The sequence below is a fragment of the Equus caballus genome, chromosome 2 (assembly GCF_041296265.1).
Source record: "Equus caballus isolate H_3958 breed thoroughbred chromosome 2, TB-T2T, whole genome shotgun sequence".
NCBI lineage: Eukaryota > Metazoa > Chordata > Mammalia > Perissodactyla > Equidae > Equus > Equus caballus.
The window spans coordinates 4,535,024-4,550,520 of NC_091685.1; the positions used below are offsets into that span (position 1 = coordinate 4,535,024).

General features: G+C 42.1%; 1 protein-coding gene across 10 annotated transcripts in view; it reads left to right on the forward strand.

Moving 5' to 3' along the window:
• USP24 (ubiquitin specific peptidase 24) overlaps positions 1-15,497 on the forward strand; it is a 139,269-nt gene that overhangs the window by 76,775 nt on the left and 46,997 nt on the right. For all 10 annotated transcript variants that reach the window (XR_011431013.1, XM_023629160.2, XM_023629183.2 and 7 more), the window contains 7 exons: positions 2,382-2,479; positions 5,564-5,659; positions 5,784-6,012; positions 6,831-6,990; positions 7,778-7,933; positions 10,198-10,268; positions 10,948-11,108. Coding sequence is in view for 9 of the 10 variants with exons in the window: in XM_023629160.2 (XP_023484928.1) it covers positions 2,382-2,479; positions 5,564-5,659; positions 5,784-6,012; positions 6,831-6,990; positions 7,778-7,933; positions 10,198-10,268; positions 10,948-11,108 (971 nt within the window). In the remaining variant the exon portion in view is untranslated. The remainder of the gene's footprint in view (positions 1-2,381; positions 2,480-5,563; positions 5,660-5,783; positions 6,013-6,830; positions 6,991-7,777; positions 7,934-10,197; positions 10,269-10,947; positions 11,109-15,497) is intronic.

The following is a 15,497-nucleotide window of genomic DNA, read 5'->3' on the forward strand; positions in this document are numbered from 1 at the left end:
AAAACATTTTTTGCCTTTTTAAATGCTCAATTTTTTTTCAGTTTATTCCTATGTACATGATTATACTTGCAAAATAGGATCTAAATAAGTAATTAGGAAGCCTTATGTATTAAAATATGTTATTACCTTCCTCTGGAAGTTTTGCAAGTCTGTATAGTATCAATTACTAATCCTGAGCCTCCTTGTTATTAAATGCATCTTGATTTTTTTAAAAGCTACGATAATTCGTTGACATTAATGAAGCTTTACGAGGAATTTGTCAAGAGACATGTTAACATTATTTTAAGGTAAAAAAAGAAGAATTTGAGCAAAAGAATATTTTTACTCTCTCCCCCTAAAAGTAGCTTTAAACTAGTAGATTTAGTTCAGTAAACATTTACTAATTGTTTACTGTCTACAAGTCAGTAGTTAAAGGGTAGTTAAAGGGTCAGAATTGAAAAGACAAGATATTTGCTCCAAGATCTTAGGAATGAGACAGAGAGGAGGCTGGCTAGACTGAGTCTGGAAAGCAAAGCATAGCAAGCCATGCGGGAGGGGGACCAGGTGGGGACGGCCCCTCTCAGAGCGGGGGGGCCAGACCCCGGGCCTCTTTAGGGCTGGGGAAAGTAAAGCCCTGAGTGATTTGGCTTTGACCTGGGATGTTATATCCAGGCAGTTATTTATTAAAGAATCCACATGAATGCCTAAGCAGCCTGAATTACCAATTATCGTTTATCTGGAGGAGATTTTGAGTCACAATGAAGGTCATAATTGCTAAGAGGGTACCTGCTTGGGCATTTTTTCCAAGTTTTATTTCCTCTGACAGTGTAATTTGGAGTATATAATAATATCCATTCATTTTTATGTTCTTGTTGCTTGTGTGTTCAAGCTGTGATGAGATTAAATATTTGCCTTAAAGTAATCATTTTTGTCAAAAGATGTGTTGGATTCAAAAAGAGAAAATATTTAGCAAATATTTTTAAAATAAAGTATGTCCTTATTTAATGTGGACATTTAAAAATACGTGCAATATTCCAAAACAGAAAATTGCTTAGAAAATTTTGGCCAATTTAAGGTTATAAATTTTGAACGTTACAACTGCTGCCAGATTTGTCACTTTTTGAATGATTATCTCAAAAAAAGTTAGGGTGTAAAATCTTAACACCCGCATTTGAGAGCCTCTAGAAAAACAGAATGGTTCAGCGAGCCTAGCTTGTCACCAGCTACCTGGACTACATCATCTTACAGCCAGAAGACTTAGCCGTCAAGTCAGGGCAGGCGGCCGTGGCCCCTGGGGCAGGATTGGGACTGCAGAGCCCCTGGTCTCCCAGGCTGTGCTCCTGTGCTCTGGCTGCTGGGCGTGCATCCCAAAGAGCAGCTTGGGAAGAAGCCATCTTTAAAAGAACCCACGTTAAAAATCGAAGCTCATGAAACCTGTAGGTTCATAGAAGCAGATTTTTTACAATAGTAAAGAATCTTGAATTATATCTAGTTTAAAACCTTGCGGAAACTGAGGTAATCAGTCTTCTTTAAAAATTTTAAATCATAACAATTGTTTTGTGAGCTCCGGTTCTGTGCCAGTGCTTGTACTGAGCACCTTAAGCTGTGTTATCTTATTTAATCTAAGCAATCCTCTGGTAAAGGTAATTACCCTCATGAGAAAACTGAGGCAAAAGGGAAAATGCCCTGCCTGCGCTCTCAGCCAGCAGGTGCTAAACCGGAACACAAACTAGATGTGTAGTCTCATTCTCTAGCGTGATGGTCTGTGTGGAGTAATTCTCTGCTATACCAAAACACGCAGGTAAGGGGCATAGACGTTAGAGAGAGACACATCTGGATTTGAGTTCTAACAATATGACCTTGGACAGGAGGTCACAAAACCTTTCAGGTCTCAGTCTTTACCTATAAAGTAAAATACATTTGCCACACCAGTGAGATTGAGAGAATGCATATCAGGCACCTCATCTTATGCTTAGAACATTCTAGATGCTCAGTAAATAGGGGGTGGAATCATTAGGGAGCTCATCTAGCATTTTTAATAAATGGGCTGTTTCATGAAACTTTAGTTGATAGATTTTTTCAAGCACATCTCTGGCATACACGTAACGTACCTGTGGTCCCTAAGCCTGAGACCTGAGACTTTTGTGTTAGCTGGTTTCGTGGGGGAACAACGCTCCAGCTTTCTTCAGAACAGGAAGGTTTTTCTTGCTAAGTACATACAACTTGGAAAATGTGATTATTTTAATCATGAAACATCAGCCACCTTAATACTTCTTGGGGGAAAAAACAACATGCAGCATTTAAAGAGATTCTGGCTCGAGTTGTCTGATTATTTTGCTTGGTTAAGGAGTAATTTCTGCTGGAACTGTTGGGATGATTAATTGTGCATGTCTCTTTCCAAGGTTCTAAGCTCCAAACTCATGCCAACAGCTGACGATGACATGGCGAGAAACTGTGCGAAATCCTTCTGTGAGAACTTCCTCAGAGCAGGAGGTTTAAGGTTAGAGTTTCAATATCATGTTAAATGAATTGCAGAAAATGAAGATGGTTATCTCAGTTAATTTGCCCTCCCTAGCCTTGCTTAGTCCTGTGAGGTAACATCAGGCCTTGTGAGGGTTACCATAAGGCATGATGTTTCAGTCTTTGTAATATTTTAGTTGATTTTGTGCCTTTTGATTGTTTGAAAATTAGAGAAGCGCGGCTCCTTCCCTCTGGTGGTGGGGACCCCCCAGTGGAAGGGAGGTGGGGAGGGGAGGCTGTATCTTCTGCGTCTGTCGAGTCCCACATCCGTGTGGGACGAGGTGGACTTGATTCCCGGGAAGCAATGTTGTACGAGGCGTTAGTTTTGAGGATGCAAAGATAAATTAGCTATTATCTCTGCTCTTGAGACGCTCATGGTTTAACAAAGAATAACAAACAGTTATTATAAGTGTCAAAACAGAGGCTTATGAACAGTGCCTTGGAGGGCAAGTTTAGGGAAGAAAGTAGTGGTTAAACCGATTAAATTTGTTCGAGGTAATAAGATTAGGAAAGGCTCCACAGAAAGTGACATTTGAGCTGGGAATTGAGAAATGAGTAGTCCTTCCCTAGATGAGTGAGGGGCAGGACACTCAGCCTGGAGGGAAGATGAGGGAAAGCACAAGGTGCGTGGCCTGTCTTGGGAACTATTAGTGCCTGGCGAGGCTAGAGTAAGGAATAAAAGACAGGAAGAGGTAAAGAAGGGTCCCCTGCGGAACTTCAACATTGTGTGTAGACCATGGGAAAGCAGGAGGTTTCTAAGCCAGGAAGTACCTAGGACACTTCCTCTGGCTGCAGCGGAGAAGATGAATGGAAGGGGCGAGACTGGAGGCAGGGAGCACTAGGAAGAGCTGTGACAGCGGTCCAGAGAAGAGGTGACAAGTCTTAAATGTGGATAGTGGTAGGATGACATTTACAAGGTAAAATAGGCCAGTCTTTATGATTAGATGTAGGGTCAGAGCGTTTTATAAAATGGCCCTGTGATTTCTTGCCTGGGAGTGGTAAATGGTGACTCTTTAGTCTATATGGGAAATAAACATGGAAGGACGTGGAGGACACAGGAAGGCCAGAGAAATGGGTTTGCTTGCACGTGAGGTCCCTGTGACTCATGTGAAGGGGACGGTGTGGTTGTGATGCCCTCAAGAGAAGTGGAGAATGGCGTTGGAGACTTGGGGGAGGCATCAGTGGGTAGGTAAAGCCGTTTGGGCATAAGCAGCTGGCAGGGTTGGGTGGCGAGTGTAAGGATGGGAAGTAGCATCTGCAGTATGATGAGTGAGAAAGGGCTGATGATGGTTTGAAGGGGTGAATAACTGAGGGAAAAGTGGGCTTTTCTGTTGTGATTTTAACTTGTAGAAGGCTTGGTTCTCTTTGTAGGCTGACTACAAGGGGCTGATAAAGAAGAAAAGAATAAAGATAAAAGCAAAAGGGTGATGGATCCCTGGGCTAAGTTCTGCCGCAGTTGAAAGGAGCTGTACCCTAGAAAGCAGCAGGTGTGCCTCCCTCTGGGCTGGCGGAGCGAGAGCCAGCTTGAAGTCTGAGCGCAGCGTAGTGGAAGGGATTCCTGTCTGCAGGCCTCGAGGGGGCGAGAACCTTGGTGAGACCTTGAACAGATAGAGGGGACAGGAAAGAGAGAAATGGAATTGAAAGAATTCCCAAGAGTGTGGAAGGCCTAGAGCACACATAGTTTTACTGCTCGTTCAACACTGTCGAGTTTTCTTAGTAAAAACTCATTTCTGATTACTTGGCCAGTCACAGAGCTGTGGTAATAAAGGTGTGTCACTTCTGACTTATTTTTATTTGTCAGTTAATTTACGTGCCAGGCATTGTTCTAACAGAGTGGTGAATCGATGTCCTCGTGACGCTTACAGTCTAGAGGGGAGACAATCAGTAAACAAAGAAGTAAAGTTACAAACCAGAAGGACCTACAACTAGAATATACAACTGTGTACTGAGGGGCTTTGGGGAGAAGAAGAAGAAAAGAAAAACAAAAGAAAATAAAGTCAAAGTGTTTGTCAGCTGGTGATCAGAGCTGTAGAGAAAAGTGAGGCAAGGAAGGGGGTGTGGGAGGGTTGTGATTTTCAGTAGGGTCATTAGGGAAGGCTTCAGAGATGAGGTGACATTTTTCAAAGACCTGAAGGAGGTGAGGGAGCAAGACCTGGAGATACCTGGGGACAGTGGTTCAGAGGAGCAGCCAGGGCGTGCCCTTCGTGGGGTGGGCCCGGTGCCTCGGAGACCAGCAGGAGGCCAGCGTGGCTGGGGCAGAGCAGATGCGAGGCTACACGTGCACCAGAGGCCAGGTTGCGTAGGATCTTGTAGGCTACTGTGAAGACCGCCTTTTTCCTCTGTGAGAACTAGGAAGCCACTGGAGGGTTTTGTGCAGAGGAGGAGTGCCGTGATCTGACTTAGATTTTAAAAGGATCGCTGGTTGATCTTTTTTTTTTTTGCTGAAGAAGTAAGATTCGCCCTGTGCTAACACCTGTTGCCAGTCTTCCTCTACTTTATATGTGAGTAGCTGCCACAGCATGGCTGACAAGTGGCGTAGGTCTGTGCCTGGGATCCGAATCTGCAAACCCGGGCTGCCGAAGCTGAGCGCACTGAACTTAACTGCTATCCCACCAGTGGCCGGCCCCACTGGCTGATCTTTCGAGAATAGATTTTGGAGGTGGAGCATCAGGAGTGGAAGCAGGAAGAACAGTTAAGCTTTGCAATAATACAGGCTGTAGTGGATGTGAAAAACAAGCTATTGAATACACCAGTTCTGGTTATTTGACAGTTCTACTAGTACTGACATGGGGGTTGGTCAGTGAACTCAAGCCAGTGAGAAGAGGAGCTATCCAAACGCTGTGTTGAATATCTTTTTGGCTAAGCAAGGAGTCTGTCTGAATGGAGGAGGGTTGTAGATATCATAGGAAATCATTGTGTTAGAAATATTTGTGGTCCATTTATATGTAAGGATCTTCTAGAAATTTAAGTAATTGATAACTTTTATAAGCAATTAAATTACAGAAAATTTCCTATGAAAGAAAAAGAAGTCTTTAAACTTATGCCTTTTTTCTTTTTTTTGAAGTTTGGTTGTAAATGTCATGCAGAGGGATTCCATCCCATCAGAAGTGGACTACGAAACAAGGCAAGGAGTTTACTCCATCTGTCTACAACTTGCAAGGTGTGTAAATTCATTGCATTAGTCTCACAAGGCAACACGTGACTTTATTTTTCTTCCCAATCCCATCATTTTAAGTAGTATGCAATGACCTTGAATTAAGTCTAGCTTTTTATTTCCTTTTAAGATTTTTACTTGTTGGACAAACAATGCCCACGTTATTAGATGAAGACCTCACCAAAGATGGCATAGAAGCACTTTCTTCCCGCCCATTCCGAAACGTCAGCCGGCAGACAAGCAGGCAGATGTCCCTGTGCGGTACCCCAGAAAAGGCTTCCTACCGACAGTTGTCAGTGTCAGACAGGTCTTCCATCAGGGTTGAGGAGATCATCCCTGCTGCCCGAGTGGCAATACAGGCAAGTGATGTGGGTTCAGAAAGCAGTAAGTTCCTCCCGTTTGGAAGGCACTGGTTGCAAGGAGGGGCTACGCAGATATAAAAATGGTTGGCATGAGCATTGCCTTCAAGGAACTTATGGTGAGCAAGAAAGAGATCACTAGTGCAGAAATAACTATAATTCAAGGTGGAAAATATCAGATGTTATAAGAGAAGGATAAAGGCAACACATTCCATGGACCTTTAGAAGAAGTGGAATAATCACCTTTGCCTGTGGCTGTCGTGGGCGATGCTGTGTGGGAGGTGGCACTTGAGCTGGGCTTTAGGACACAGAGGCGTGAACTATGTAGAGATAAGTGTGGAGAGTTGTTGAGAAGGGAGGGTATGAGCAAAGTGAGAGAGACAACATCAGAGCCTGCGTAGAGGTCCTACAATGGTTCACATGGGCCAAAGTGCAGTGTGAGGATGAGGGAAACTGGAAAAAAAAAACTGGTGCTGGGTGGTTTAAGCCAGAGCACGGGGATCAGAGCCTCTGCTGTACAGGCAGCAGAGAGGCAACAGTGTCTGAGCAGGACGAACACGGGGATCAGAGCCTCTGTTGTACAGGCAGCAGAGAGGCGGCAGTGTCTGAGCGGGACGAGCACGGGGATCAGAGCCTCTGCTGTACAGGCAGCAGTGAGGTGGCAGTGTCTGAGCAGGATGGAAACGCAGAAATGACTGTGCTGGCTTCTCCATCTTGGGAAAGAGCCTCAGAAAACCGAGGCAAGTAGGAAGGCTGCACAAGTCGGTGGGTGTGTGAGCACACACGTTGCTCACAACACTCTTCTGTCCCTCCCTCAGACCATGGAAGTCAGCGACTTCACCTCCACAGTGGCCTGTTTCATGAGGTTGTCGTGGGCTGCAGCTGCAGGACGGCTGGACCTCGTGGGGAGTAGCCAGCCCATTAAAGAAAGTAACTCTCTGTTTCCTGCTGGAATTCGAAACAGACTCAGCAGTTCAGGTACTGGTTAAACGGGGAACGTAATTAGAACATTGGGCAGCAGCTAGCTGGGGGAACCATCTGTGGACAGAAGGAGAAGGCCTCTCCTCTTGCTTTTGAGCGTGAGTGAAAGTTCACTGGGCTCTGCGTTTAAGGTCTGTGCGCGTTACTGTACGTGTGTTTATGTGTCATCCTTCATTGAAGAAGAAAAGTGTTCGTAAACACAGAGGAAGTGGGAAACCAAGTCAGCTTGCTGAGTGTGCGTGTCATGAGGCCCATAATTGTGCCGGTAATACAGATTCTTCTAGAATCCTTACCTGGAAAACAGTTCTTTTTTGTTAGGCCTTTATAAATAGCTTTATTTCTCAGCTTCATTTGGTTTTCCTGCTCAATCTATGTATAAATACCTCAAAAATAATAAAGTTTTAAAAATATATGACATACATACAGTATAGTGCAGGATTGTTAAATATACGGGACTGTTAGGCTTTTTACATATGTGTAACCCGTCTAGATCCAGACACGGAACATTCCTAATATCCCAGGAAGACCCCCTCATACCTCCAAAACTGCGCTATTCTTACTTCTGTTGATTTCGCCTCAAACGCATTTTGAGCCCCTCCAAGTGTGTTTTAAGTACAAAGCATTCGGTACCAAATGAGGCAATTAAATCTCTCGTATTTCTTAGACCAGAGTGTGTTCGTGAGCTCTTCATTTCACTTGACAGCTCTGGCCGTCATTAAAAGGATGCTAGAGCATCACCCGGGTCCTGTGGGATCCACAGTAACCTTCTGCTTGCCTGTCCCAGGGAGCACCTGCAGCTCTGGGAGCGAAGGAGACGCCGCAGTCCTGCACGCGGGCATCTGTGTGCGACAGCAGTCTGTGTCCACCAAGGACTCACTGGTCGCCGGAGAGGCCCTGTCTCTTCTTGTGACCTGCCTGCAGCTTCGGAGCCAGCAGCTGGGTATGTGGGAGGTTTGCTTGCAATAAGTCATCTCTTTTAGGGAAAGGCCAGGTTTCTGTTGGGAATTCCGTACAGTCTTCATAGTTAAGGTCATATGAATAGAAATGAAAAAGGGGGGAAAGTTGGTATGTGGAATAGGTGAGAATAGTGCTAGGATAGTGAAAATCTAAACATGAGCACCTTCTGTGTGTAAGGTTCCACAGTAGGTGTGATAAGGCAGCCTGTCTGCCCTCCAGGAGCTTACCGTCTAGTTGAGGAATTAAAACAACCCAGATTTACTAGTTCATAAACTGTGGAATTAGAAATATATGTCAATTCCTAACCTAATGACTCCATTATTAAAGATCATGACACTTAAGATTTGCCCTTTTATCTCGATTGTTGGCTCTGGCAAACTGGCCCTCTGACTAACCACTCTTTCAGGGTTAGAGCAGCCGCAGCTCGGCCCCTCACCACTGGCTCCTCTCGGTCTATACTCGCTCTGGTGGTGATCTCATCAACTTTCACAGCCTTAAATTCCTTTGTATGCTGGTAACACCTGAATTTGATCTACGGCCTGGACCACTCCCCTGCCGGCTCTGCTTGGATATCGAGTAGCCATCCCAAACTTCACGTGTCCAGAGCTGAACTACGTGTCTGGCCCATATTACTCACAAGTTTTCCCAACTTTATTAATGGCAGTTTCCTTCTTCCAGTTGCTCTGGCCACAAACCCTGGCGTCATCCTTGACTCCTTCCTTTGACACCCCACTTTTAATGTGTCAGCACGTCTCCTTCACCTCCGTCTGACCCCCCTGTAGTAGCACCCTCACTGTTACTGCCCTCTGACCTGCCAGCATCTCTCACCTGGGTTACAGTGGCCATGCTCTTGCCAGTCCACCTGCTTCTACCCCTGCAGTTTGTTCTCCACGCAGTAGCCAGAGGGGACCTTCTGAAATGTAAATCAGATTGTATCGCTCCTCTGTGTAACACCTCACGGTGATGTCCCAGTTCATGCTGAGTAAAAGCCACATCTTTACCCAGGCCCTCCAGGCTGCACACAGTCTGCCCCTTGATGCCTGTGTGCCTTTACCTTCTGCTCTCCCCCCATCATGTGCTTCAGCCACCCTGGCCTCCTGGCTCTTCCCCAACACTCTAGGCACATGCCTACCTCAGGGCCCTTGCACTGGCTGTTCCCTCTTCCTGGTAGTTTCTTCCCCCATCTATCCACATGGCCCTCTTCCTCATTTCCTCCCAGTCTTTGTTAATATCACCCTCTTAGTGAGACATTCTCTGAGCACCTTCTTAAAGAAATCGCAACCCTCCCCTCATGAGCCCAGCACTACCTAAACTCCTTACTTTATTTTTCTCTATATCACTATCACTTTATAACATACAGGATAATTTACTTATTTATCATGTGTGTTGTCATCATTCCTTCCCCAGCTGGATTGTAAGCTCTTTAAGGACAGAGACTTTTGTTCTCTACTAAATCTTCAGCACCCAGACACTGCGTGATGTGTAGTAGGCCCTCGATAAATATTTATTCAGGAATGAGGTCTTAACAGCCTCACTTTTAAAAGGTTGTACCAAGATGTGGGAGCCCTGCTCTTCCCTGTTATTGCTGATTCAGACTGCCTGTTAGTAGAGTTGGTGATCCTTATGCATTTAGTGTAACATCCAAACTAATCGTACAAGATTATCAAGGTAAAGATATAAAAAAAGTTAGACATTTATGGAGCAGTAAAATAATAGCCAAAACTGCTTCCTTTGAGCAGGAATGCTTTTGATGGCTTATGTATGAGAAGTGCAAGACCTTATGAAATGCTGTTGAACATATGCCGTACTCTTTGTTCGATTTTCCTACAGTTTAATTTAGAGAGATTTAAAAATCAAAATAAAAAACTTATAACTTCTCTTCAAGCTTTTTTATCATTTGTAGGTTTATTATAGGGTACCTTTTAGAGTTCACAAGTGTTGATAGTTTGTCAAGGCAAGACATAGTTGTTCTGTAACTGGTGCTTGCCAGGCGTTGGGCTAAACTGTGTGGGGGTGCAAAGGTAACTGAGGCCTAGTCCTGCTCTGGAGCACGTTGGAATCTCATGGGTAAACTCACAGACGTGCAGGCAGTTGTGGGAGGTCCTAAATTCAACGCCATGTAGAAGAAGAGATGAATTTCTGCTACAGTTAAGCTTAAGAAATCATTCAGAATTTTTGAAATTTTGAAAATGCGTTTCTTAACTTAGCTCTCCCCATACCCTCAATTCTCCTTATTCTTCTCGTTAGCATCTTTCTATAACTTGCCCTGTGTTGCTGATTTTATCATTGACATTCTGCTTGGATCACCAAGTGCTGAGGTAAGGATATTTTTACATTACTTTATAAAAAACACTTGGTCTTGTTCTGTCGTGGGCTCTCTGGATACCTTTGACCCTGTGGGGTGTCAGGAATGGCATTCGGTCCTCTCAGGGAGCCATACAACGGGGCCGCAGACCACTCTGAAAGCAGAGTGACCATTTGGACGATCTGCCCTCCTTTCCGTTCTCTATCCGTCCTCCATTCCTACAGAGCCAAGGGACTGGTGCTGTGGCTGATTTGTGTTTGTTATTACAAATAAAATGTTGCAGCCGGTGTTCCGCATCCATAGCTGGCAAAGGCAGCGGGCACGCGGCGTCAACATGTTGGTCCAAATCCAGAAAGACCAACTTCAAGACATGAATTCCCCTTAGGTTTTATAATTCTGATTTTCTTACGTGACCTTAAAAATTGACCTTTAAACACTTGAGAAAGAGTTTTTCTTATTTTTATTTACATTAAATCATAAACCTATTGATTAGAATAGTTTGGGAAATCAGTTCCCAGACCACACTTATTTTTAATTAGTCCTGGTTTATTCAGTGAAAACTTGACCATCAGTGACTGAAACGCTCATGGCCTTACAGTGTCCTTCAGAGCTGGCCTCAGGAGGAGAATCACTTTGTCAGCCATCTCTCAGTTAGCTGACGTCTGTCCTTGGCCACTGTAATGTCCTTGCAGATTCGCCGCGTTGCCTGTGATCAGCTGTATACCCTTAGTCAGACGGATACTTCGGCTCATCCAGATGTGCAGAAGCCAAATCAGTTTCTCCTGGGCGTGATTCTCACAGCTCAGCTGCCTCTCTGGTCTCCAACTAGTATTATGAGAGGAGTCAATCAGAGGTATGTAATGAAGATGAAAGCTCCCGTTACAGAAAGAGAATAATGATTTGTGTACTGCTCCCCTAAAGTCTACCATCATTATTGAGACGACAGAAGATTCTCTCCTTTCCTCTTCTCATGTTTATGTGCCCTCAAAGAGAGGATACCAGGTTTTCTCCCCATGCAGGATGGAAGAGTTAGAAGAAATGATAACCAGGCTTTCTTCCCCTCCATCACCCCAAGTCCCACCTGAGCCAGCTACCCCAAAGAGAAAGAGGAGCTCACCTGGTTGATGAGAGGCTGAAATTGTCAAGCCAGGTCACTGTGTAAAGGTCACACTGCTCGTGTCTTCCTGTACGTCCCTTTCTCAGCTCAGCATGCTTCATAACTCCATATCTAAAGGTTCTGGGGTATCCTTCTAGCTTGCTTTCTTAGTTTTATATGTGCCTGGGCGTGTAAGGCGGCTTGTTGAATGACTTGGTAAACCCATTCTGCCTGCCCCACCTTGTCTGTGTAGGCTAGCCTGCATACAGCGGTGCCCCAGTCTAGGCCCACTGACCTCACGTTTTAGCCGCTTCTCCACCTCCCCTCTGCCAGAGAGGCCCTGCTGGGGCTTGTAAGATGGCACAGAGAGTCGTGAAATTGATGCCTACTTCCCTTGGACGTGCTTTATAAGCTAGAGACCTTGAAGGGAAGAAATGCTAGAGCTACTCCAAACCCCTAAAGTACAAGCATCCAAGCCTGGTATTTATTTTTTGTGTGGTAAAATAGACAGAACATAAAATTTACCATTTTAACCATTTTTTAAGCTATAGTTCCGTGGAGTGAAGTATATTCATACTGTTGTACAACCGTCTCTACCATTTATCTCCAGAACTTTTTCAGTATCCTAAAGTAAATCTCTCTACCCATTAATAAGTCATGAAATAAAAAACTGATTAATTTGCCTCCATAAAAATTAAAAATTTCAAGGTGGAAAAAAAATACGATAATGTCAAAAATCAATTTACAAACGGGCTAAATAGATCTGCAACGTATATTACAGACAAGCTAATTTTGATAAATATATAAAAAGTTATTATAAATCATTAAACCAAACACCAACAGCCACATTAAAAAATGACTGAAGGACATGAAGTGACAATTCAAAGACAAATGTAGATTTGGTGGATTTTTTAGATTTTTTTTTTTTAGATTTGCTGGAACTTTTTTTTTTTTACTGTGGCAAAACGACATGACGTAAAATTTACCATTTTAATCATTTTTAGAAAAGTGTATAATTCGGTGGCATTAAATACATGCATGTTATTGTGCAACCATCATCACTGTCCATTTCCAGAACTTTTTCATCTTCCTAAACTGAAATTCTGAACCCGTTAAGCAGTAACTCCCTTTTCTTTCCCCTCCTCCCTCTAGCCCCTGGCAACCACTGTTCTACCATCTTTCTCAATGAATTTGACTATTCTAGGTACCATGCTACAGTATGTCAGAAATTTACTCCTGTTGAAGACTGAGTACTGTTTCCTTGTGTGTACACCACATTTTGTTTATCCGTTCACCTGTAGGTAGACATGTGGGTTGTTTCATCTTTGACTTATTACGAATAATATTGCCAATGAACATGGAGATGTGCAAGTATCAATTTGAGATACTACTTTCAATTCTTTTGGGTATATGCCCAGAGGTGGAATTGCTGGATCATATGGTAATTCCATGTTTGATTTTTTGAGGAACCTCCATACTGTTTTCCAAAGTAGTTGCACTATTTGACATTCCCACCAGCAGCGCATAAGGGTTCCATGTTTTCCACATCCTTGCCAACATGTTGACTTTTGGATTTCTTTGTTTGTTTTCGATAATAGCTATCCTAATGGTGTGGAGTGGTATCTCATTGTGGTTTAGATTTGCACTTTCCTACTGATTAGTGATTTTGAGCATCCTGTGCTTATTGACCATTTGTGTATCTTCTTTGCAGAAATGTCTATTCAAGTTCTTTCCCATTTTTAAATTAAGTTGTCTGTCTTTTTGGTGGTGTTGGATTGTAGGAGTTCTTTATATATACTGGGTATGAATCCCTTATCAGACATATGATTTGCAAATATTTTCTCCCATTCTGTAGGGTTTATTTTACTTTCCTGATAGTGTCCTGTGATAGATAAAAGTTTTTAATTTTAATGGAGTCAATTACCTATTTTTTTTCTTTTGTTGCCTGTGCTTTTGGTGTCGTATCCAAGAATTCATTGCCAAATACAATGTCGTGAAGTTTTTCCCCTGTGTTTTCTTCTATGAGTCTTATAGTTTTAGCTCTTATATTTAGGTCTTTGATCTATTTTGAGTTGCTTTATATTTGATATAGGGGAAGCATCCAAATTTGTTTTTTTCCATGTGGATATCCAGTTGCTCCAGCACCATTTTTTGAAAAGACTATTCTTTCCCCATTGAATGGTTTTGACAACCCTATCAAAAATAATTTGACCGTATATGTGAGGGTTTATATCCGGGGTCTTTATTTCTATCCCAGGGGTCTATATGTCTGTCTTTATGCCAGTACCACACTATTTTGATTATTGTGGCATTGTGGTAAATTTGAAATCAGGAAATGTGAGTCCTTCAACTTTGTTCTGCTTTCTCAAGATTGTTTTTTCTACTTGAGATCCCTTGAGATTCCATATAAATTTCAGAATGGATTTTTCTATTTCTCAAAAAAATGTCATTGGGATTTTAATAGGGATTACACTGAATCTGTATATCACTTTAGGTAGCATTGATATCTTAAGGTTTAGTCTTCCAATCCATGAAAACACGATATCTTTCCATTTATTTATGTGTTCTTTAATTTCTTTCAGCATTGTTTGTAGTTTTCACTGTACAAGTCTCTTGGTTCCTTTAATTTCATTTCTAAGTATTTTATTCTTTTTTATGCTATTGTAAATGGAATTTCCTTACTTTCCTTTTCATATTGTTTATTGTTAGTATATAGAAATGAAACTGTCATTTGTATACTGATTTTGTAACTTACAGCTTCACTGAATTTGTTGATTAGTTCTGACAGTTTTTTGTGGACTCTAAGATTTTCCGTATGTAAGAGCATGTCATCTGTGAACAGAGAGAGTTTTACTTTTATCTTTCCAATTTGGATGCCTTTTATGTCTTTTTCTTGCCTAATTGCTCTGGCTAGAACTTCTAATACTATGTTGGATAGAAGTAGTGAAAACACTCCTTGTTCCTGATGTAAGGGGGAAAGCATTCAGTCTTTCACCACTGGTTTCTCATATATGGCCTTCATTACATTGAGCTAGTTTCCTTATATTCCTAGTTGGTTGAGTGTTTTTATCAGGAAAGGGCATTAAATTTTCTCAAATTTTTTTCTATATCAATTGAGGTAATCATGTGGAGTTTTTTTCATTTGTTCTGTTAAAGAAGGATTGATTTTCATGTGTTGGAACCATCCTTACATTCCAGATATCAATCTCACTCGTTCATGGTGTATAATCCTTTAAGTGTACTGTTGAATCAGGTTTGCTAGTACTTTATTGAGGATTTTGCCATCAATGTTCATGAGGGTTATTGGTCTGTAGATTCCTTTTAGTGTCCTCGTTTGGCCTTGGTATCAGGGGAATACTGGCCTGTCAGAATGAGTGAGGAAGTGTCCCCTCCTCTTCATTTTTTTTAAAGAGTTGGAGAAGGGTTGGTGTTAATTGCTCTTTAAATGTTTGGTAGAATCCACCAGTGAAGCCATCTGGTCCAGGGCTTTTCTTCGTTGGGAGGTTTTTGATTACTGATTCAATCTCCTTGCTTAGTGATAGGTTTATTCAGATTTTCTGTTCTTCCTGATTCAGTCTTGGTAAGTTTATGTTTCTAGGAACTTGTCTGTGTCATCTGGATTATCCAGTTTGTTGATGACTAGTTGCACATAGTACTCTCTTACAAACCTTTTTTTTTCTGTAAAATCGGTAGCAATGTCCTCACTTTCATTTCTGATTTTAGTAATTTGAGTCTTATCTCTTTTTTTGTTAGTCATTTTATTGATCTTCTCAAAGAACCAACTTTTGGTTTTGTTGATTTTGTATATTGTTTTCCTATTCTCTATTTTATTTATCTCCACTCTAGTCTTTATTATTTCCTTTCTTCTGCTAACTTTAGATTTAGTTTGTTCTTTTTTTCCTAGTTCCTTAAGGTGTAAATTTAGGTTGTTGATTAGAGATTGTTCTTTTTTAATGGAAGCATTTACAGATGTAAATTTCCCTCCTAGCACTTGGTTTTGCAAGCTGCATCCCATAACTTTTGATGTATTCTGTTTTCATTTTCATTTGTCACAAGATATTTTCTAATTTCTCTTGTGATTTCTTCTTTGATCTATCTTTGACCTTTTTTTAATACCTGTATTTTCTGGTTTTAAGATATATAATC